Source organism: Sardina pilchardus, chromosome 22 (assembly GCF_963854185.1).
Source record: "Sardina pilchardus chromosome 22, fSarPil1.1, whole genome shotgun sequence".
Classification (NCBI taxonomy): Eukaryota; Metazoa; Chordata; class Actinopteri; order Clupeiformes; family Clupeidae; genus Sardina; species Sardina pilchardus.
In genome coordinates this window covers 15829745-15854110 of record NC_085015.1, presented here as the reverse complement: position 1 = coordinate 15854110, position 24366 = coordinate 15829745, and the positions used below count along the sequence as shown (strand labels likewise).

At 42.7% G+C, this 24366-nt stretch overlaps 1 protein-coding gene across 1 annotated transcript in view; it reads right to left on the bottom strand.

Moving 5' to 3' along the window:
• Positions 1-11695: 11695 nt before the first annotated feature.
• Positions 11696-24366, bottom strand: part of LOC134070448 (rho GTPase-activating protein 44-like) — an 83890-nt gene continuing 71219 nt past the window's right edge. Inside the window, exons 17-21 of the mRNA XM_062526818.1 lie at positions 23649-23666; positions 22665-22862; positions 16737-16849; positions 16034-16429; positions 11696-12962 (exon numbers count right to left, since the gene is read on the bottom strand). Of these exons, the coding sequence (XP_062382802.1) occupies positions 12793-12962; positions 16034-16429; positions 16737-16849; positions 22665-22862; positions 23649-23666 (895 nt within the window). The 3' untranslated portion in view covers positions 11696-12792. The remainder of the gene's footprint in view (positions 12963-16033; positions 16430-16736; positions 16850-22664; positions 22863-23648; positions 23667-24366) is intronic.

Below are 24366 nucleotides of genomic sequence, written 5' to 3'. Positions count from 1 at the left end.
TTCAGTGACCACTATTTGTTTTAACTATATAATAGTATAAGGTTGAGGATATTTTGAAAATACACTAAGAAACAAATGTCTAAAATAAATGTTTTGCTCTGATCTGTTACTACTGGTGAAAACTCACAGTGTCATCGGCAATACTCTTGGCACCTTGGATCAGAGACAGAATACCATGTGCTCCTTGAATGTAATCCTTTACTGATGTACTACGATGACCACGGTCAAGTTTTTCCAGTAGTCTCCAAAGCTTTGGGATCTCTGTAAGGATCAAATATATATTATACTTGCAATACGTTTAACACTGATGATGAATATAGCTGAAAACCGCAATGAGGGGGCCGAGCAGCTGGAGTTGCCATGGCAACTCAATGCCATGACATCAGACACATACTGTAGCTAAAAGCATTCACAGCAAGTTTTATGTTGAGCAACCAAAGACTGTCTGACTTATAAGGTAACCATACTGTTCAGTGCCAATTTCAATTCACTGTGACGGATGAATATTTTCAAATATTCAACATTCAGTCAATAGCTTTCATGAGGCTAAGTCTGAAGGTTATCTGTGCTAAGTTCTGTCACAAATGAAAAAAATGGTGGCCTGATCGATTAAGTTGATGTCACAAATTGGCATGTGTTGGCCTTTAGACTTCTCACAGTATGGTCAGGCAGAATTAGTAACTTTAAAATCCCAAAACACATTAACAACTAGAAAAGCACTCAGAGAGCACTCAGACCTCCGCCTGTATTGTTCTTCCTAGGTTGTCATACATTTAAACCTAAACTATTCAGATCGCCACCACGTGGCCATACCATGCCATTACACCACTAAGCGAAAAACGTATTCGGCTCCGGAATCCCGGCGGTGTTACAGATCACTCCCAAAATGTAATCGTTTCTTCCTTGGGTCAGTTCTGACCTTCCCTGACAATTTCAGTGAAATTCCTCCATTACTTTTTGAGTTATCTTGCTAACAGACAAACAGACAGACAAACAGACAGACAAACAAACAGATAAACAGACAAACAAACAAACCCCAGCGAAAACATAACCTCCTTGGCTGAGGTAATTACAAGTTTCTTCACAATAGGGTCCCTCATGAATGTACCAAGTATGGTTTTGATATAATGTATTGCTGAGATATGACCTCACGTCCTGTTTGGTGGCTTTGTCTGCAATTTCGATTGGCTGTGATAGGCGGAGAATCAGCTGTGCTATATTCACAACATAGAGCGGCCTCAAGGGGCTTATATATAACGGCTAGGCTACCGCATAGGACATTCAAAATTGGTACAAAATAAACAAATAATCATGATACTTTAAAGCTATTTCATCTACACTACATGTCCATTGTTCCACGGAGTCCATTCTTCCAGCAGCTGTATTAGCCTACTTTGTATCTTGTTAACCGTAAGCACATTAATATAGAACAAAATGCGGTCTCAGCCATGCTATATTGGACGGGAAAATATACAAAGGCATCGGATGTGATTCAACCAATCATTATCAAGGACCAGAACTATACGTTTTATAAAATAATGTATGCATCCTTCATGGCTAGCTAGGCCAAACAGTATTTCTTGAAACACACACACACACACACACACACACACACACACACACACACACACACACACACCTGTGTCTTCTTCATTCAAAATGCAGCCATCCTCATTCTGCTGAAAGAAATCATTGGAGCTAACTGTGAAGACATTCAAGAAGTCCTCATCACATTTGAAATTATTCTGATAAAAAAAAGACATACAAAACATATTGTAAAGTTAGAAGACAATTTCCTTTTCCAAATATTTCCATACAATAAACTCAATGTTTTGATAGATCAGTATTTCAAATGTACATTAAACCAAAAAGTAGGCTACTAAGGTTGGTCATTGATGTGAAGCTTCTAAACTTTGCTCCAAATTGTAACTCTGAGTGGATAGAGATACCAAGTACACTTGTACCTTGCATTCAGTTGATTTGATATTGATTACATTACATTACATTACATTACAATGAAATTGTTAATTCATCCACCATTTATCTCCCCTCGTGAGCCATGCTACTAGCTGATAAATATATTCAATGTCAATGTATTAATTGAATGAATTATTGATTTATTAAATGTATTAATCTGGAGTCAGATTAATTGTAGTTTTCTCGTTAGATGTGTCTTGAGAAATCTTGCAAATGTCTTTAAAAAAATCTGAAAAGGAAAATAGGATTCGATCATAAAATGCATCGCTGTCAATATACCCTTATCTCTGTTTGATCGGAAAACATTGTCCTGACTTTCTTCTTGGCTTCTTCATTCCGATGTAGTATACAGGCCAGTTTCAGCTGTTTTCCATGCTCCACTGAGTCCTAGTAGAACAAATTATGTTAAATGCCATGATGAATATAACGTTTTACCTGAACATCACCTATTGATAAATCCTACAACCTGTGTTGCTGTGATATCCAGGTCTTTATCCTTCAACTTGCAATTCCTGGGAATGACAAGCATACAGCACTGTGAGGTTGGCCTGTCACTGTAATTTCTAGTGATATTAATGCCAGGATATGAAACTCATAGCTAGTGGTATGTTCTCGACGGACAGACTTATGGATAGTTGGATGGATGAGTGTATTTGATGGCTCACTTCATGTATGACTTGCAATTGATGTAATCCGTCTTTGTGCAGATGAAAGTGATGCTGTTGCAATCTCCACCATGCACCATGTCTTTGATGCAGCTGGTGAGAATCTTCCACGGCTCCTTGTCAGTTGCAGCCCGGGTTATGTCATTGACAATCCACACCATGGAACATCTGCTTAAACACTGAAGATGGAGTCATGGTTAGATAACAGGTATGCGCAATGTTGGGAAGGTTATTTTAAAAAAAAAAAATCCCCCTAGATCACAGGATACACATCTTAGAAAATGTTTTGTAGTTGATACCATTAGATTACTCAAGTACATGTACATACATCTATATACTGTACTTTGGGCTACATCAGCATTATCTTGCATTTCATTAACTGCAGATGATACTATGTGATATTATGTCAGACCTTGAGGCAACTCATTCAATCAAAACAGTTCAAACAGCTGTGCAGCTGTTTGTCAAATCTCTATAATATAAACAATGCCTAAAACAACCCATAAACTGATTTTTATACAACTAACAAGGGGAGTTACATGTTTTTTGGTACAAATCTGAACCCAGGACTGTCTTAAAATGTGCTTGATAGACTTAAGTGAAATTGACCTTGCATTCCCAGCACAAACTGCGAGTTTTTTCCCCCGTTTTCATGAAAACCTGAATGTGGGAGAATGAGCCACAGAGCTACATTGCACTTGATAAAGGGGGAATGTGGTGTAACATGGACCTACAAAACATGTTTTGCTCTGAGACAAGCTATTCTTGTATTTTGCAATGTGGTGTGAAATAAGTTTGTCATTTTGGGTTACATTGTTTTTCCCCATACACAAAAAATACAAATAGCTTGCCCAATTCGCCTTATTCACCTGGCGGCCTGAAAAAGGCTACAGGGTACACAGCCACCAAAATAACCTCCCTGAAGAAGAAGAAGAAGAAGAAGAAGGTTACTCTGGCGGGCCAGGAAACCCTTCTTCTTTTTCTTTGATGTTTTTTTTTTTTTTTTGGCTGTCCAAAAACTCTAGCCTACTGTAACAATGTGCCTAACAATCCCTTAGCTGTTCTAAAACCAGTGTAAACGACAGCATCAGGGCGTATTGCTTTATTCTGGTATGCTAATGCTTTGCTAATTAAGCCCTTTATGTAAGTTGGGTTGGAAGTCTGGCTGACCTCAACTGTCTGAAGTTAGATTTTTACCTTCTTCCACATTTCATCTCTGCTTTTATTGAAATCTCCAGTGCCAGGAAGATCAATAAAGACAATGTTTTGAAGGCCTTTTCTAGAGGGTATCTTGATGGTGACCGTTTTTACCAGTGGCCAGAAGTACTGTCCAGGGCTGGAATCATCAGACCTTGTGAAGCAGTTGATCTCTTCTGAAAGTTCAGAGGCCTGATGATACATAATTGAATAATTCATAAAGTATTATTCAAACAAATAAAAAAAAAAAAAACAAGATGTGTAGGTAGTCAGTTGTCATTAGAGTGTTCAGAGATTTAATCTGAGATTTATTTTTTTATTTTTTATTATTTACTCTTCAAAAATATGCCCAAATTGTCTCTAAATAGTAATAGTAGTAGTAGTTGTAGTAATAGTAATATCTAAACAATATACATATAAACAAAACCTCTAAACTCTATCCAGTTTGGCTAGCAAGACAACATTACCAGTGGCTAGTTTGCTAGTTTGTCACTTAAGTATTGTCAGCCATTCTTGCTAGTTGCTACTTTACACGTCAGCTTTCCCTAGTTCTGGTGGTCTAACTTGTTTATGTGTAGTTATCGTTATGCTTATTGTATTTAGCTGACAATTTTGCCTAAAGTGACTTAGACTACATATATGAATATGAACATCACAATAATTAAAATGATCAGTAAACAGTTTTCAAAAAGTTGGTAAGCCTAGTTAAGCAACCTGATAACCACAATCCAGAGACAATGGTATGTCTCCTAGGGCTATTCTGAGAATAACAGAGACTTTAGAGCAGAATTTACATTGGAGCGTGATACTGTTTTCTTGGATGACACAAGGAATTCTGGGATGGCTGCAAAATTCTGTTCATCCATCAGTTCTTCTAGGGTTGCATTTGGTCTAATTTCCCCATAAACGGCTTGTAATGTCTCCTGAGCTGTGCTCAATGTATCTTCGTCTTTATCTTCATTCCTCTCTGTGCCTTGTGACAAAGCATCTAAGTGTTTTTTAACCTCCTCTTCCCACTCCTGATTAAATACAAATACAGGTTGTGTACGGTAAAATAAAATGCTGCATTGCCATTTAGTTAATAAAAAAAATGGTGTGCACAGTCCCTATTCATAAATCTTAACACTAACATACTTCAATTCAAAAAGTTACTTAGTAATTTCAAGTATGCATTGCTTGATTTCATTCACTGGAGCTTATACATGATCAACTAAAATTTCAATTTGTTTCATCATAACACTAACTTAACACTTCAATTGTATGTCTGAGACTTTTCTAGGAACTACAGTACATCTGATACATATACTGTAGGCCTACTGTAGATACCTCTATGGGAATAAAGTCAATCTCAGCTGTGTAGTTTGAGTCAGTTGTGCTGGGCTCTACTTGAATAATGACTGAGGTGCATGCAGTCACGTCTCCTGATGGCAACAGGTCTTCCTCTCCCAAGATGGTATTTATCAAGGAGCTCTTGCCCACTCCCGATTTACCAAACACACCCACCGTGGTTTTCTTCTTAGAGGTTGCATCAAGCTTTGAAATCATCGACCTATAACCAGACACAAAACCAAATCAAATGCCGGTAGTACAACTATTGTGGCCACTAGAGTATGATACTTACTTGATGTACTGTAAGAATTCTTCGTTGAAGTTACAATGAGGAACTGAGTGTAGTTTTCTTATGACTTGTGACATAATTAGTTTTGCCTGTCGTAAGGAACTCTGATCTGTTATAACACACAACATGAAATGAAAGCATAAATTACAATAAATATAACTGCGAGCAACACTGACAAAGTCGAGTAGCAAAACAGGTCTGTCAAAGGCAAGACACTAGTAAGCACTCACATTAATTCTCCTGTTAATTAAGCAAAGGAACTCACTTCCTGTTTGATAATCAAATGCAACAAATGAGTTATTCAAATTCATGTGTATCAGGTGGTTGATTTTGATCAAACTTCCCAATCCCTTTAGTGAGACCTTTTCTGAAGACCCAAATTGGGTGGAGATTTGAATCAAAGGTTTTTGATGAAATCATGACAGTCATACATATTTCATTGACATAAAAGGTTGTCCTTACTTTGACAATGCATGACAGACATTTATCCATACTACTAGCTTCTCTTCATTGTCTTCCTGCAGTTGTCAGAATTGAATTAAATTAAATCTAATTCAATTAAAAACAAATCCAGGATAAATACTGGATCAGTACCATCACATCAACGCACTACGATTCACTCAACCACTTCAGTCCTCTGATGAGTATGTTGTCTTGCTGTGTCAACACTTGGGATCACAATTTAAAAATAAAAGGTGTATATAAACTCTGGTTCTTTCACTAATATGGCCTTCACAATATAATCAACTAATTTGAAGATTTAGAAAAACAAAACTTATACTTTGCTTAATAATCTAACAATTAATTAGGAATGACAGGGTTAAATCTTCCATGTTTAACAACTACTGTATTTGTGATTTACTCAGACACTTGTAATGGTCTCACCTGTTTCTCTGTCGGCTGCAGGGATACAGAAACGCTTATTCCCTTCTACAGTGAGGCCAAGCGAAGTACATGGCTCATTTTCAAGGCCTCTTTTCACACCTAGACAATTAAGGACAATGGAAGTCATGGATATGTTTGTTTTTCAATATGACTTGAAACTAAACAAAGTACATATTTTGTACACCTCCCAATAAACAAACTAGCAACCAGACAAGTCAAACAGATGGCTAAAGAATTGTTTTAGAAATTATAATTGAAACAATAACTGTTTTAAATTTTGACATTAGGTGAGTAGCCCTACCTTTAGTATTCATTTTTGCAGAGGTCGTTGCTTATATGTAGGGGATGGTAATGTGGAAACTGTGGGGAAATATTAATTGAATAATTTGAAATGTGTAAACTGTCATCAATAAAGACATGTTTAATAACCAGTGAACAAGATTACAATACCATAAATGGTATACTAGGATTAAAAGACAAAGTCAGTTTGATTGCATAACATGGTAATACAGGATTGCCTTGTTGAATGCATCATTTATTTAGATAGGGTTAAAACATAACACATTATGATATTTTTACAGAGCAAAGCTCACCCATTTGATTATGATCAGACCTTGAACAGGTGTGTTAAATTAGGGGGAACCATGCACTTTTCAGTAATATAATAGTTTGCATTATAGCACACAAGAAACATTAGATCAACATTTTACCTATGCCTACTCCCAAAAGAAATATAGTATATCAAAACTTACTGTTTATGGTTGAGGTTGTGATATTCCCACTCCTTTCCTACTACCTCCACATTTGGATCTGGTCTGAAATGAGAGTCAAGCTGTTTCCAGTCTCTCAAAACAAATCCTGTCTAACCACCCTAACCGCAATGAACACATTATGAATTCAAATTAGTTTGTTGTCTTCAGTCATGGAATGCAGGCTATGGCAGGCAAAACCTGGCCAGCAGTTTCGGGAACGTTTCAAAACGTGTACTGAAGGGTGCAGTAGCGTTTGTCGCAAAGCCAGTAAAACAGTTTTTATAATGTCTTTTATTGAATGTCCTCTAAAGTTTATTTTGTGTGACCTTCAGCAAACCTTTAACATTCCCCTAATGTTATGTGTTTGTTGACATTTTCTCTTGCTGTTCTAAATTACCAAATGTGGACAGCATTAATATTGATATGAATATATCACCCCATCATCATCAGTTATCTCCACTGATCTATAAAGAATACAGTGATGCATGTGTATTTTTTTAATCTAGTATTGATCTTAGCAGTTGTCACATGGTCTATGGTTGTTCTTCAGAGTCACCTGATGATAGTTCTAACAGAAGCCTACAGTTGGGATCTGCTGTAGCTGCTGTGTTAAATGTTCTTGATTAACATGTGAGTGTTTTGCCCTACATTATAAAAATGAAGTCCTAAAAAGAAAGACCCAGCAATGATTAGGTGAGTCCAAACCTTTGACCCGTCGTTTACATTTTTAGCACAGTGTTATGTTGTACTGTATTGTTTAATGATGACACCCACATGCATAATGCTACTATGAACAAAATGGGAATGTATAGAAGATATACGCACAAACAAAAACAGTGAAAAGGACGAGATTCATTACAAATGCAGTTTTTAATAGAGACCACATTCTGATGAGAATTGTTTTTTTTTTCTTTAAGCACAGCACATAGTGTCTTGGAGGAGAGGGGCAAAGAAGGCATATTCCCCATTGTGCCTGACACAAGCCATTCTGTAGAAAACATAAGAATGAAATAAAATGACATACAAACAGATTTTCTTTCATTTTGGCCCCGTTCATTGATTCCATGTGGAGAACAAAAAATTATTTCTTTATGGTATGTCTGTATATTGTGTATGTTCTGTATGTATGTATGTATGTATGTGAAAAATTATCACGAATAAACATGCATGCACCACGAGTAAACTGTACAGATATGTCTGTTTGGCTCAAATGGTCTTTTTAGGTAAGATGGAGAGTATAAACACCAAAGTGTTTGAGATGCATCTCACTGATTGATCCATCATCCGCATTGCCTAACATGAACATACAAAAAGGTGAGAGGTTGATGAGAGCTAAGGCATGCTGCTTCTGGAGTAATGAAGGTTTTGACCCGAATAAATAAATAAATAAAATAATAATAGGTCATGGGTATGGTCTTTGTGTCAAGCACGTATACATTAATTAGCCAATGAATGTCAAACAACACGTGACCTCATACCACAGAGTTATGTGGAACGTCGCATCATCAGCAACAGCATAATTCAACATTTCTAACTCATAAACTGCGATGCTCTGTGACTTTAATGTTAAATCAGGACGATAGAGCGGTTGAGACATGACAGCATATCAACGAGACAATGCCAATATCACAGTGAGTTTCCCCACATCCCAGACACTATAGCAGACTATCCAACACTTCCTTTCAATTTTTGAATAATCATACCAACAGACACACTGATCTCCCACCAACAAAATCAAATAGCTACCACTGAATTAACAGCTACATTCTGTCACAAACGTTTTTTGTTCATCATCTTTCCAAAGGGCATGCTTCCAATAAAAACAAGATCAATTCCTGAACAGGGTCTCAGGGACCTCTAACAGCCAATACGTATGTACAGTACAAAGCACTGTCTGACACACCTCATCACATTTACAACAATCCCTCTTTACAAAGACGTTAGCCACGTAGCAGCTGACATCACCAGACGTGGATCCTGGACGGGGCTGGCTTCTAGGAGGGGTGTTCTAAGAACTTTGTTCTGTGAATAGCCGGGCCATGTGTAAACAGAGTAGGCTGTGAACCAAAGATTCTAGAACAGAGCTCTGTTCTAGAATCTTTGCTGTGAACTCTTCAAAACCCCCTTATAATGATACATGTTTTACTTTCTTTTACATTCGGACTTGTACACGTCTTCTTTTTCTTTGCTAGGACAATGAAGGCAAAGGGTTCACCATGTACTTTGAGTTCACACCAAACCACATAACAGGAATTACCCCTCTTGTCCACTTCAAAATCAGCCGCTACCTGGTTTCTGCACAAACAAAAAGGGTTTCGGACACGTACTGTACAAAATAGCCCAGTAATTCTCAGAATATCCAAACATTATCAAATCACAACCTTTAGCAACATTTTTTTTTCAATTTCATTTACACTCTTGAGAGAAAAGAAAAAAGATCCAAATCGTTTTTTTTTTCTCATGTAGAAGTGCCACAATTTATGGCTCAGTGATTAGAAGGAATTATGAAATTACAAAACAATTTCCAACAGTTGTTACACAACATACAACAAAGATTGATTTCCAAAGACAGAACCCTCCAGTCGGCCTATTCACATCAAACCTGATCTTTATTGCTAATGGAGCACAAGGACATCGACAGTACAGTACACACAAGCCCAGATAGCTGCTGATGATGGAGAAGGGGGGTATTCCAAGTAAGTGGTTTAGTCACAAACCTGGTTAAGTTGACTCAGAGTAAGTCATAAAGCTCCTAATAGAAGAGCTATAAGGCTTTATTTGCCATTGGGATCTTGTTGTAGGAGGTTTACCACTTAAAATGAGTTATCTTACCCAGGTGTGTCACTAAACCACAGACTTGGAATACCCCCAAGGTCTGACAGAGTTCTGCTTCGGATCAAGCCTAAGTACCATAGGCTTAGTCTCGCACAAGTCTCACCCGGTCTAGCCTAAGCCTATAGCATAGATCTGGGGCTGACATGGCCCAAGTGTAGCACATGTCTGTTTCACATCTGGCTTAAGTCAATGTTATGGTAGCCAGTCGTGCAGTCAGTATGTAAATCAGAGGAGGAAGAGCAACTGATTTGTGAGAGATCGCCTGTGTTAAGTACACAGGTAGATCCAATACACAGTTGGACTTTTACTTTCTGAAACTGGACTTCTCCACCTCTGATTTAAACCCTCCTGACAACAACAGAGATGTGCTAGCTAAGCTAGCAGTAGCAGACGTCAGCTAGCACCCATGAGGTTTAGCCTTGCTAGCTTGCCCACCTTCAGGTGCTGGAAGCATGCTGTTCTGAGCCTAGGGCTGGACTGCTCTGTCAAACAACGCATGTTACACCAGCAGCCACCTGAGGAAAAAAAAAAAAAAACTTTTGTTTTGTTCTGGAAAAATAAAAACAACAATCCATTCTGGAATTTCTCCTTCATCCCGATCATCATCCCACTTCAGCTTAGCAGAAAGGTGTTCTACACTTTTTGCATACTAATTTGTATGTAGTGAATGTTTGGTTTTTGGATGCTGGGTTACTAGACTGACTGTGATAGGCTTTTTGTTGTGGTTTTATTAAATGTATTTATTTCCGTGACAAACGTAAGAATCTCTGTGACAAGTTGACAGTTGACACATGTAGGGCTGTCTATTGTGCCACACTGAGCATTAACAAAGACATTTAGTTAGAGAGAAATAAAATGTGACATAGCCTTCATGCATGATCTCTCTCTCTCGCTCTCTCAAACACACACACACACACACTACAAATATGTGATGGAGCACAGTTGAGTTGAGTTGTGTCATGAAATAATCCGTTCCAATAATGCAGTCTTACCTCAGTACTAACTGATACATTGCATGGTATGCTCAGCAGTGGAAAACAGTGCAAAAGCTCACCATGCGTAAGCATACCAAGTGATACTGAAAACGTTGTGCTCAGGACTGACTGGAGAGGCAGTTAAAAATAAACACCACCATATCAATATATATATCCATATAATAGACATTTTTCTCTTTATAAATAGCTTGTCTTTTGTCATTCACATTTATACACATACAGCTTGTATTTACAAGGATTCTCCATACTGCATCTAGATGTAGAGTAACAATGTGGTGAATGGCATATTAAGTAAGCAAGCACATAACTGAGCCTGTTGTAATCAACATGGATCTTTTTCCAAGGAGCCATGATATCTTAACGGGAGGAGGATAATGGTCTTTGAATGGCCACGTGTTTGTGTGTGTGTGTGTGTGTGTGTGAAGATGAATGCAAATATTGTGAAGTGACTGGCAATAATATTACTAACGATCTAAAGCAGTGTTATATGTTCTGCTTCAGAAAATCATGCGTAATCAATTGCCTTCGCAAAAAAAGGCCTTTGACTGAAGAAAAACTACATTGGATGACCAGTAAACGAGAACGACACCGACTGACTGACTGACTGACTGACTTGAAACAGTATCAAAGCAATAGGGTTCACACCAGATCCTGAGCGGTCTATCTCTCTCTCTCTCTGTTTGGTGAGTAACACACCAATATGTTTTAAGCAAAGCGGTTTTACCCCGAAGGTAACTAAATGGACGGACATCATTTCCCCGTTTTGAACACATCCATTACTTTTTCTAAAATAATTACTAAGCTATTGGCCACTGGACACACACACACACACACACACACACACACACCTGTTGGCAGGTGTGGATGACCTGCTGTTGTGGCCTGTAGTCACGAGTATGGTCATAGGTGCTTAACCATCCAAGTTTGTGGTAATGCGACACTGAGGGGGACCAAGGACTTCAAGTGACACACACACGCACACACACAAACACACACACACACGCACACACACGCACACACACGCACACACAATGGGGATTTCCATGTCCAACAACAGGATAATGAATCTTTTCTCACAGTACATTCTAAGCCCCCTGTTCCTATACAACCCACTGTATACACTTTAATTTTAAATGTTTATTTCATCTTTAAAAAATAAAGTTGTTTTGCTGTCTTTTTTTCTCCTATAAATATTTCAAAGAGTGACTTTTTTGTGGCTATATATCATAAAACTTACTCTGTGGACATTCTCATAATTTGTTTGCGTTACCTGGTATAACTCCCTGGACAATGACCATACAGGAAGTAGTTTTGATTGGTCAACTCTGGACTGGTTGAAAGAGATACCATGTACAGTAACTGCAACGACACCATGAAGGGAAATCAAACAAACTGTTGTGAAATAGATATCAGTGACTTTCCTGTACAGCTTTGCTCTGTGCTCGTAGGTCGTTAAAGGCAAAATGGGTAAGGCAAAGAAAAAGAAAAAAAAGACACAAACAACAATAAAAATAACAGCATTAAAAATAAAAACAAAATGTGTTAAGATGCTAAAAAAAAAAATCTAACTGTCCTGTGATGATGCTTCATTGTTGAGTTCTGCCAGTGATATTCCTGGTCCGGTTACTCGGTGTAATAGTGATCTTATATGCTGTTTATTGACAATGTCATTTCATAGTCTGTAGGAAAAGCTAGCGGGGGGGAGTATTTTGGGCATTACAGGCCTCCGTAGTTGCAGTGAGGTGGAGCAACGCAATCCTGCGCATTTGGTGGGGCGTACAGCATCCAGGGGTGGCGGAGGCGGTGTCGGTGCTCGAGGTCGCGGCGGAGGTGAGAGTGGTCTGTGATCGGCCGAGTGTGCGATGACGTCATAACACCGTGCTCTCCGAGTCCTCCTCCGACTCGGCCCTGCCCGTCGACGCCTCCAGCGCCACCGCCGCCATGACCACAGAGTGCCTGTGGAGGGCGCCGTACGCCACGTCCAGAATGCCGTCCAGCTCCACGTTGATGGCAGGAATGTCCAGGTTGCAGAAAGAGTCTGACCGGCGAGTGGTGGCGGAGGAGGAGGAGGAGAAGTGGAGCGAGGGATCAAAGAAGGAGGAGAAAGAGGAGAAGGAGGGGGCGATGGATGACAAAAGAGAGATGTGAGAAAATTTAAAAAAAAAAGGCAGCGTTGATGAAAAAGAGGGACAAAAGAAGAGGAAGAGATATAGTTACTACATATTTTAGTAAATGATAAACAAAAACAAATGGTTCATTGGGGAGGAGTTGCACATACTGATGATAAAGACAGCCACTATGTGTGTCTACGTGTGTGTGTGTGTGTGTGTGTGTGTGTGTGTGCGCGTGCGTGCTTGTGTGTGTGTGTGTGTGTGTATGTGCGCATGTCACTAAGGAGTGAAAATGAACATACAGTATGTGATGTTTCTCTTGGTCATTGTCGAGCACAGTACCAGTACCCAGAATCCATTTGAGTTAATGAGTATCCTGAAGTCTGATGTTGATTTCTGAATATACTATAATTGTGGTAGTTCTCTCCAATGACCAGGGGAACAGGAAACAAACAGTTAAACTCGGTGTTTGTGTGTGTGTGTGTCTGTCTGTCTGTCTGTCTGTCTGTCTGTCTGTCTGTCTGTGTCTGTCTGTCTGTCTGTGTCACTTTGGAGTGTAAATGAAAACATCAGCAGCAACAGCATTGCCGTGTACATCTGGTGGGGAAAAAAATCAACAATACATTGACTCACAACAGTTAAATAGCAACCATGACCAGACCAATAATGCAGATAAGGGAAGCACTTCCTCATCATAGGAATAGAAATATATAATATACAATATAAATTAGGCCCCAAGAAATGGCAAGGCTTCGATGAGCTGTGAAGTGCTTCTCCTAGCTGCACGGTGGTGCTGTGTATGGGAGCTGGGACACATGATGGTCATCGTGGTGACGGGGATCATCGCAGGGTGTCCACAGGCTCAGGGCAAGCACAGGCAGGGGCAACAGAATGCTGTCTGACCAGTGGTGGAGAGAGAGGAGGTGGGGGCAGAAGCTGGGGGTTGGTCAGGTTGATCCCAGACCCAAGCACTGGACTGGGGTCAAGACGGATCAAGAGTAGCATGGGGTAGATTGCAGTAGGGGTGGGGTAGATTGCAGTGGGGTGGGGTAGATTGCAGTGGGTGGGGTGGGGTAGGAGGTTCTGGGAGGCTGGTTAGGGGTGCGACTTTGTGGGGAGACTGGGGGGCGAAGTGGAAGTCTGTCAGTCCATGTTGAGCGCTCTGAAATGAGCTCTCGACTGGAGCGCTGGGCTACAAACACTACAGTCTATACTGGTGTTTCCAAGTACAATTGATCAATTTATCAACCAATTTATCAACTCGAGTCAATCGTTACTGACTACATGTAGTTATTATTCATCAATAAACTCATTTATCCATGTCAGTTTCTATTCTCTGTGTCTAGTGTCAGTATGTGTGTGTGTTTCTGTGTGTTTGTGAATGTATGCGTACGTTTTCATAGTATGTATGTGTCCGAATGAATGTATGTGTCCGTTTAAGCATAAGTTGATTAGTGTGTGTGTGTGTGTGTGTGTGTGTGAGTGTGCTTGCGCATGCGTGCGCGCGCGTGTGTACGCATATCTACTCATACGTAAGTGCCTGTATCTTATCGCTTGTGCACTGCATGTGGACTCCCCATTCAGACTGGTCCACTAAGCCATGCATTTGCCTCGGCCCCTTGGCTCCTCGGCCCTGCCATGCCATGCACAGCACTGCACTGGTGGGACAGGACAGTTAGTGGAGGACCAAACACACACAGAGGTCTCATCCCCTCATACATATATATGCTCATATAGATATATACATATGCTGGATCCGTGTGAACAACAACAGGTATATAATGCACGTATACGGAATCGCTGAGCCAGACCGGTTAGCATGAATGCGTGAATTGGAACGGTGGCTGGGAAGGGTCAAGCTTATAGGCGTGATGTTTGGTACAGTTGGAACCTGCTTACCCCTCACTCACTGCCTCACACTGAACCAATGACTGGTCTCATACCGCTGCAATAATAAACAATAATACAAGGAGTCGACAAAGAGGATCTAGACTGTGGAAACAGTAACAATTGGCCTTAATTGCTGTATGAAGAGTTCAGATGCAAACCCCTCTAAATCTGTCTGACCACTTTCCTTATAAATGAGCATTTTATTTTTATCAAGGTTTATGTCTACAAATCTATATTTCAGACCAGGAGGAGAGTGGGTTCTGAAGTGAAACTATTGGATGAACGTATTACATGTACTATCTGTGGAGAGAATTCACTCACCATTGTTATCTCATTTTTTGACAGAGGCGGCTTTTAGAGGGTTTTGCATGAACTCTTCATATATGCCTCCAAGTTCAACAAGTAAACATATCAATTAAAACAATTTCATGAATATCACATTTTGACTTTTTTTTATAATTGCGAAGAGATGAAAGGTGTAGTGTAGAATGTAGACAAGCGCACGTGACACTTTCTTTTTAAAAGGCGAGATGTCAAATATGAGAGTGAAACTGATCCAAAGGATCAAATAGATAGAGGGAGAAAAAAAAAGAGAGAGAGAGAGATAGAAAAGAGAGAGCGATAATAATGTATGGAGCCAGAATGAGAGGGCAAGAGATCTGGCCTGTATCAGGGCCACAAATCCAGACCCAGCTGCCAACAATCAAACCCCTCAGACACACAACCATTGTAAAGGAGACCTGCAATCATATGTGATCATCTGCTCTCCACATAATGTGCATGCACACACACACACACACACACACACACAAAACATACACACACACACATATAGTACACACACATTCTCTCTCTCTCTCTCTCTCTCTCTCTCTCTCTCACACACACACACACACACATAGTACACACACATTCTCTCTCTCTCTCTCTCTCTCTCTCTCTCTCACACACACACACACACACACACACACACACACACACACACACACACACACACACATATATACACACACACACACACACACACACACACACACAGTATACATCCACACATACAGTATGATCACTTCTGTGCTGTGCAGTGCTGTGCGGTGCGGTGCCCCCTCACCTGTAGACATGCTCTCCCCGGGCGAGAGGCCCTCCAGCAGGCCTGCGTGCTCCAGCGGCTGGGGGCTGGATCCGGGGGTGCTGGGGGGCTGCGGCGGCGGCAGGCTGGGCCGCTGGCGGGGTTTGGGCGCCGGCCGGGCTTTGGGCAGCGTGCCCATGGCGCCCGCGGAGCTAAGCGAGGGCGGCGTGGTGGCCTGCATGCCCCCGCTGCTGCCGCCGCCGCCGGGCGAAGCGATGGTGGCATAGCCCTGCGGGTAGCTGAAGCTGTACGGGGACGGCGTGCTCGGCGGAGTCGGGGACAGGCTGATGGGAGAGGGCTGACCCGTGGACTGGTCAGACATGGCGCCCGACGGAGGGTACGGACATTTAGGGGGGATGGGAGCCAGCTTCTTAGAGACTAGGGGAGGGGGGGGGGGTAGATGAGGAAAGAAAGATTTTTCAAGAAGATATATTGTATAAGTATATTGATAAATATTTTAGCATATTGATGCAACAAGAGAGAAACATTTAAGTAAATTGATGCAACGAGAGAGAAATATTTAAGCATATTGATGCAACAAGAGAGAAACATTTAAGTAAATTGATGCAACGAGAGAGAAATATTTAAGCATGTTGATGCTAACAGAGAGACATGGACACTCTCACACAGTGAACAGACATCATACAGTACAATGAACAGTGTCCTTAACTCCCAACACACGCACCTTTCCGTAGAGTGTGAGGACTTGGCTCAGTGCACAGTGAATAGCCACTAGATGGCGCTGTCTGCATGGCTTTCTGGCCAATCACAGGGGAGAGTTCCTTGTTCTTCAAAGTACTGATGAAAAACAGAAAATTAACCAGTAAGCAAATATACAATTAGGTACACAGAGACAAACACACATGCGCACACACACACACACACACACACACACACACACACACACACACACTCTCACACTCACACTCACACTCACACTCACACTCACACTCACACTCACACTCACACTCACACTCACACACACACACCACACACACTCTCACACTCACATTTACACACCCCATTGCACAATTTTTTTCCAAATAGACTCACCACTGAATAATAAAAACAACTGTAATGTGTGATGGCACTGCTGCAGCCATTGCAAAATAAAAACAAATGACAAAAAAATAAACAAAGAGTAAACATCCCCATGAAGGATTGCCATCCAGCCCTGTCAATACACATCAACAGCCACAAGGGGGCAGCACAAGTAGAGCCACGTTTCCTTCATTTGCAACAGAAGCGCAAGCGGCTTCCCTTGGCCCAATGCCCAGGTGATTTTTTGTGCCAGGTCTGGGTGTGGGCATAATTCTGGCGTAAGCTGACAACTTTCACTGGTGATGATTGCTTTGCGAGAGTGATGGCTTCCACATAATGGAAAATGTGACCTTGGTTTTTTCAGATGTAAAGAAATAAAAACGAATGTTGACAAATATGATTAAAACAAAATGTCACACAGCTTGTAGAATGAGCAGATGAGAAACACTACTGAGGAAGCCCTTCTTGGTCTTTTCCTTCTCTCTCCTTCTTCTTCTCTCTCTCTCTTTCTCCCTCTCTCTCTATCTCTCTCTCTTTCTTTGTGTGTACTGTATCTTACCCTTTTAGACCGCTGACTGCCATATTTTTTGACGTAATGACACTGCAATGACATTTTGAATCAGGCACAATCCGAGACAGCCTTGGCGCAGCAGCGCTGCTGCCGCCGCCGCCGCTGCGCTCCAAGCGTGCATTTACCTAGTCAGCCGGGGTCCTCGCTCGCGGCCGCACACGCAGGCGGCCCACGGAGGCTTGGCGAAGAGGGGCGGCGGGGGCGGAGGGAGGGGTGGGGGCGGGGCGTTAGGGTCGCAGGGGAACGGGCCGCAGGCGGAGGCGGAGGCGGAGGTGGGGGAGAGCGAGGCGAGGGGCGAGGCGTGCGCGTGGGCGTGTGTGTGTGTGTGTGTGTGCGTGGCGGCGTGCTCGCACAGGGACATCTGCTTGGGCAGCAGCAGCAGGGAGCTGGGCTTGGGGTTGGAGTTGATGTCCAGGGAGGGCGAGCGAGAGGACGCCGACAGCACGTGCGGGTGCGGGTGGGGGGGGTGGGAGTGGGCGAACGGGTGGAGGTGCGGGTGGGGGGACGGGGACAGAGACGGGCACGGAGACGGGGACAGGGACAGGGAGGTGGACGGGGACGGGGAGGGGGACGGCGGCAGGGGCGGGGGGCTGTAGCCCGACCAGCGCGGGGGAGGGGGGGACGGCCCCGGGGCCACCGACTCCGGGCCCGGAGCGGAAGGACGCGAGCAGGATGGAGTCTTGGAGTGGTGGTGGTGGTGGTGGTGGTGGTGTTGGTGTTGGTGGTGCGGGTGGTGTTGGTGGTGCGGGTGGTAGTGGGTGGACAGGTGGGAATGGTGAGACTGCGAGTAGCAGGAGAAGGAGGAGGAAGAGGAAGGAGCGAAGGGAGAGGGGGAAGGGGAGGAGGAGGAGGACGAAGAGAAAGGGTAAGGAGGCGGGGGCCTTTCCTCCTCGGGGGAGGGGTAGATGTAACAGGTGTCCGACCAATTGGAGGAGGACGCGTCGTCCGAGCTGCGGAAATGTCGAGAAGATAGACAGAGCGTGACGTGAAGTAAATACAGAAGCGAGAGGGGGAGAGGGGGGGGGGCAGAGTTTTCACAGCAGGTGGGGGAAAAGAGAGGCAATGTGGCCTGAGAGACATTAGCTGAGAGGGAAGGAGAGGAGGGGAGTGTGGGTAACGTAGTTTTTCAAATGAGCATTCTGAGGTGTTAGCTGAGAGAGGAAAAGGGGAGTGTGGGTAGCATAGTTTTTTTATATGAGCATTCTGAGGTGTTAGTTGAGAGAGGAGAAGGGGAGTGTGGGTAACGTAGTCTTTTAAATGAGCATTCTGAGGTGTTAGCTGAGAGAGGAAAAGGGGAGTGTGGGTAACGTAGTCTTTTTTTATATCATGAGCATTTGGAGGTGCTTTGAAGGTAATTTAGAAGGGTTTGACTAGACTTGTTTTGGTTCAGGCTAGCATTCTTAGCACAGGTCAAAAATCGGTGAGGTGGGGAACAACCAGGCTATACAGTAGTGTAGGAGTGGGTGATGGTGGTGGAGGGTGACTTACAGTACAGTAGTGAGGGACAGAGAATCAACATACACAGTAGAAAGGAAGCCAAAAGAAGGAAAGAGACAGTGGCAAGAGCAAGACAGGGCCAAGCAAAATGCACTCACAGCTTAAAGGGCACTGAGTACCGTAATTTCACGACTATTAGCCGCAGCTTATAAATTGATTTTTGCAAAATTTCTTCAGCTATGAGGTTAATACAGGGGGGCAGTTAATATGGTGTTAAAATGGTTTTGTTTCTTTTAACTTGCATAAAACACATTATACACAATGCGGCTTATATGCAGGAAATGACTGTATTTATCTATTCTATATGCTTATAGTCCAGAGGGGTATTCCACGAACGGAGGTTTAACAAACACAGAGTTAACGCTGAACTCTAGGTTGATTGACCCTGAGCCGACTAACACAGAGCGGTCGGTTCCACCGCGCCGGTTATGAAATAGTTTAATCAACACGGGGTTGGTTAACACTGGGTTGTGCGCGTACACGCCAAACCTATAAAGACGTGATGTATGGAGCATGGAAATCCTGATGAAAAGGGCGAAACAGGCCAGCTGCCGCTAGGGGCGTCTAGATTTCTAGGCGAGAAACGGGCCGCATGTTTCTCAGAACTCGAACGCAGGCTGTAATAAATTAGAAAAAGATTTTTAAAGTAACACCAAAGCCTCTGCCATTCAGAGAAACCCTGGTAGCGGATCGCTGACTGCGTGAATGCATACGTTTCATGACAAAAGCACGTTCCTAAATATCTGAACTATGAATCTATTCATATCTCAGTTAAAGTTTTCTTAGCATTCCTACCACATAACCTGTTATTTTATAAAGATGTAGGCGACTCCGATGGGCCCAAGCGATCATCTGATCAAGTAAAGATGAAACACTACGATTCATGGACATGGTAGTAATTATATTATTTTTCCACATACATTTCTAAATCTCTTTGCGCGGAATGGCTATATTGTAGAGGACGGCGCATGCAACAATTACGCAAGCCCGTTCGGACACACTCTTATACTACGTATGCATTGAAATATGGACTTCAATATCCCAAATGTGTTTTCAATCGCGGGTTCTGCTGTGTGCCAGGTTAAATGTTGCCTGTGGTCCAGGAGCGGGATTAGGGTAGCCTAGGGTGATGAGCGTCGGGAGGCATGGATACCCTCGATCCCCAAGGAGCTACCCATCGAATTGCGCTGCGACCAAATACAAACTTTTAGCTATCTTGCACAAGCACAACAATTATATAAGGTCTATGATATGTTCATAATGCAACGCAGTCTGTTGAAATCTATAGGTCAAATTACATCCTGCATCGTAGACCAAACCAGGCAATTGTGCCTCCACATAAGTAATCATGTACGAAGCATCATAGGCTATCTTCTTGGCTAATGATAAAATCGACAGCGATTAACAAACCATCTCGAAGATATGAAATGGCCAATATAGGCTGCGTATACCTAAACATTTGTGATAGCCTTTCCTGATAATCGGCCTCATATATGGCTGGGACCTAAAGGCACTTGTGCCATCAATGCACCCAATGACATAATATTGTTACCGAATGGTATCATAGTGATACCCATATCAAAAAGTCAACAGCAAGGATAATGTCTGTGCCACTTGGGGACACTTAAAGCATTAGTGACCTGAGAGTTGGTGAAACTCTATTTTAATGATGACCCTCGTGAGTTGTGGCCAGGAAAGAGGATCAAGTCGCGCACTATAACCGCTCCAGCGCAAGACAGACTTTACGCACTGATTGGCAGACCGCTTTCCCTATGCTCAGCATCTCAAATACTGTACAGAAAACTACACGTCGCAAATAAACGGAGAGCTATGCAAATAGTTTTCAGTGAACTGAGGCCAGGTTCACGATTGGTAGCCTAACGTAGGGCTATTTAAATATATTAAAGATTAACGTAAAAAACGATATGGCTTCAGCCAAAATTCATCAAGATGTCGAGCCGTGGTCTTATCAAACTCTCGGTGAATTGCACGAATTATTTGCGCTCCGATGTCAATAGGCCTCTCATCAAAAGGGCATGCCATTGCGAACACGAGAAAGCTGCGGAAATCGCGGGTTTAAATAGCCTACCCTGAGCAAAAACCGGGTTATCTTTCAAACTTAACCTGCTCAAAACCTGCTCCGACCAGGTTAGGTTCAGAGCATATGTTTCTATAGTAACTAACATACCGTGTTCATCTTGGAACGGAAAACCTAGAGTTACCGCAAACCCTGGGTTAACTTACCCAGTTTTGTGATAAAACCGGCTTTGTGGAATACCCCTCAGTGTGCATGGCGTGCTTTTTGTGCTTCTTGTTATATAAGACACACAAGTCTGAAGCACTCAAGGGGACAAAAGTGTTGTTTGTGTTGTCAGGAGAAAGATCAAACTGTGCCCATTAACAACAGATGCACATGGCTTGGCAGATCAGACAAATCTACACACACACACACAGACACACACACATAAACACGCTTGTATGCTTTTGGTTCGGAATGAGAGCAAGGCCGAATCCAGACCACGCAATATGTTATTTGTGTCAAACTACTGGATTCATAGCACAAGTCTCATTCATTAGGGTGACTGACACTGTGGACGACAAGCACAAGCACAAGCATATAAGCACACACACAGCGAATGATTTGGACAGATCACATCATTAACACTCAAGACACAATAAAGATGGACAGAATAATAGAGAGAGCGAACAAAAGAGAGAGAGAGAGAGGCAAAGAGAGAGAGAGAGAGAAAGAAGCAACAGCAAGACAGAAGTAACACTAAGAAGAAGCAGATAAGGAAAAGTGACAGTGTGTTGGTTAAAATGTGTTTTGAAGAGGCATAAAGAAGAACACCACATTGTGTGTGTGTGTGTGTGTGTGTGTGTGTGTGTGTGTGTGTGTGTGTGTGTGTGTGTGTGTGTGTGTGTGTGTGTGTGTGTGTGTGTGTGTGTGTGTGCGTGTTTAAGTCTGGACTGTGTGTGTGTGTGTGACAGTAGCAGTTGATGAATGGTAATGAGTGTCTCTGCTGATTAGAGTGTGTATTTTCATCAGGCGGTTATTTTGAAGGGACCGTGTCCATCTTGGTGTCTGTCCTGAGATTGCACAGTCGCTGCTGCTGGGAGGGGGCACAGGTGAGAGGTGTGTGTGTGTGTGTGTGTGTGTGTGTGTGTGCTGTCCTCCAGTCCTGGCCTCCTTACCTGGCACTGTGGGGGAGGTGTGTGTGTGTATGTGTGTGTGTGTGTGTGTGTGTGTGTGTGTGTGTGTGTGTGTGTGTGTGTGTGTGTCTGTGTGTGTGTTTGGGAGAGGATGATTATCTTGTAGGGAGCGTGTGTGAGTGCATGTGCGTGTTTGTGTGTGAGTCTGTGTGTGTGTTTGGGAGAGGATGATTATCTTGTAGGGAGCGTGTGTGTGTGCATGTGCGAGTGTGTATATCTGTGTGTGTCCGTGTGTTTGGGAGCGGATGATTGTCTTGTAGGGAGCCCTCCCTCCAGTCCTGGGGTCCTTACCTGGCGCGGTCGCTGCTGCCTGGCGGGGGTGTGGGGGAGGGGGAGGCTGACAGCTCCCCCGGCAGCTCTGCCAGCATCATGCCCCCCTCACCGGGCAGCCCGGGGGGGTACAGGCTCGGGGGAGTGGACGAGGTCTTCCGCGCCGTCGACGGGCCGCGCCGCGACACCCACGACGTGTCCATCACCCGCACACCCATACTGGTCCACACACACACACACACACACACACACACACACACACACAGCCACACACACACACACAGCCACACACACACACACACATTCACACACGTGCACACATGCACGCACACACAGACACGCATTCACACATGTGCACACACATACGCACGCATATGCACACACACACACACACACACACACACACACACACACACACACACACACACACACACACACACACGTTCCACGAGGACCAATCGCAGAGCAAACGGGGGTGGGCGGGGCACGCGGTCAGCCAATTGAAGGGTGGAAGGGGAGGGGCGTGGTGGGACCCATGGCCAATGAGAGAGTGGGACCAGGGGAGGTGACAGAGATGAGAATTCCAAACAGCACTCAGTATTAATAAGCTCATAAACTTCAACAAAATAAATAATAATAAAAAAAAAAACGTTTAGTTTTTACTCGTTATTTCTTAGTGTTTCATTTTTTAATTTCTTAGTTTTTTTCACTTCTCACTTGGCATTTTAATTTTACTTTACATCTTGATTTGTGATTATTATTAATTGTTTGTGTTTAATTATTTAGCAATTATGCAAAGATATGCAAGGTGATATGCAAGGTTACATTCACACAGAACTGATTGTAGAAAACAAGTCAATCATGACCAATATCCATTCTTATGTTTTAGGAACAGGGTTTTTTCGTGATGTGAGACATTATTGAGATGATGGTCAGAGTGAGCATCGGTCGTGAGACAAGGCTGAGACTATCATAAGAAAGAGCGAGAGGAAAGAGATACCATACCTCTGGATCTTCCTAATGCTGCATAGTTAAGACAGAAGAAACCAGCTGTTAGTTTGGAATAGGAGCATCAACAGAGGAGTCAGTGGTCACTGTACGGGCCCTAATTTAACCCTTAAGGCACAATTCACACCAAAGATCACCAAGTGGTGTGAACTACAGTAAATGTTGCATGTCGTTGCCAGCTGTTGCACGCCGTCACAAAACATTCACCATATCTAGTCGCAGTTGCACGGTTTTAGAACCCAGATATTCTTTAGAATGTTCATTTTCCAACATGACATAACCCGTATCAATGGGCATACGTAGTCAAGTTTCTTGTGTATGAACTAAAGATGTGGTGTGGTGTGTAGGATCATTGAGCTGACCCATCCGTGTTTTTGCGTAAGATTATGCTCATGGTCTTAAAGTATATTAGCAAATAGATTTGTCCTTCCTCCTAAATAAGCTTCAGTTGGACTTTAAACTTTACCTGCCATTTTAAATAATTGAAATATGCATCTAAACCTTTATCTGAATCTTCTTTCAAAAAACTGTCGAAACCATTTTGTGTCGGCTCCCGTACCTGCCACAAGTTGTCATGCCATTCCGAGTCTAGTGATGTTTTCACATTATTATAATCATCGATGATAGCCATGATGACAGTCCTCATTCATGTCTGATGACATGACAACTGGTAATGTGAGCTGACAGAGGACTTCACATTTAAGCGCCGTCATGA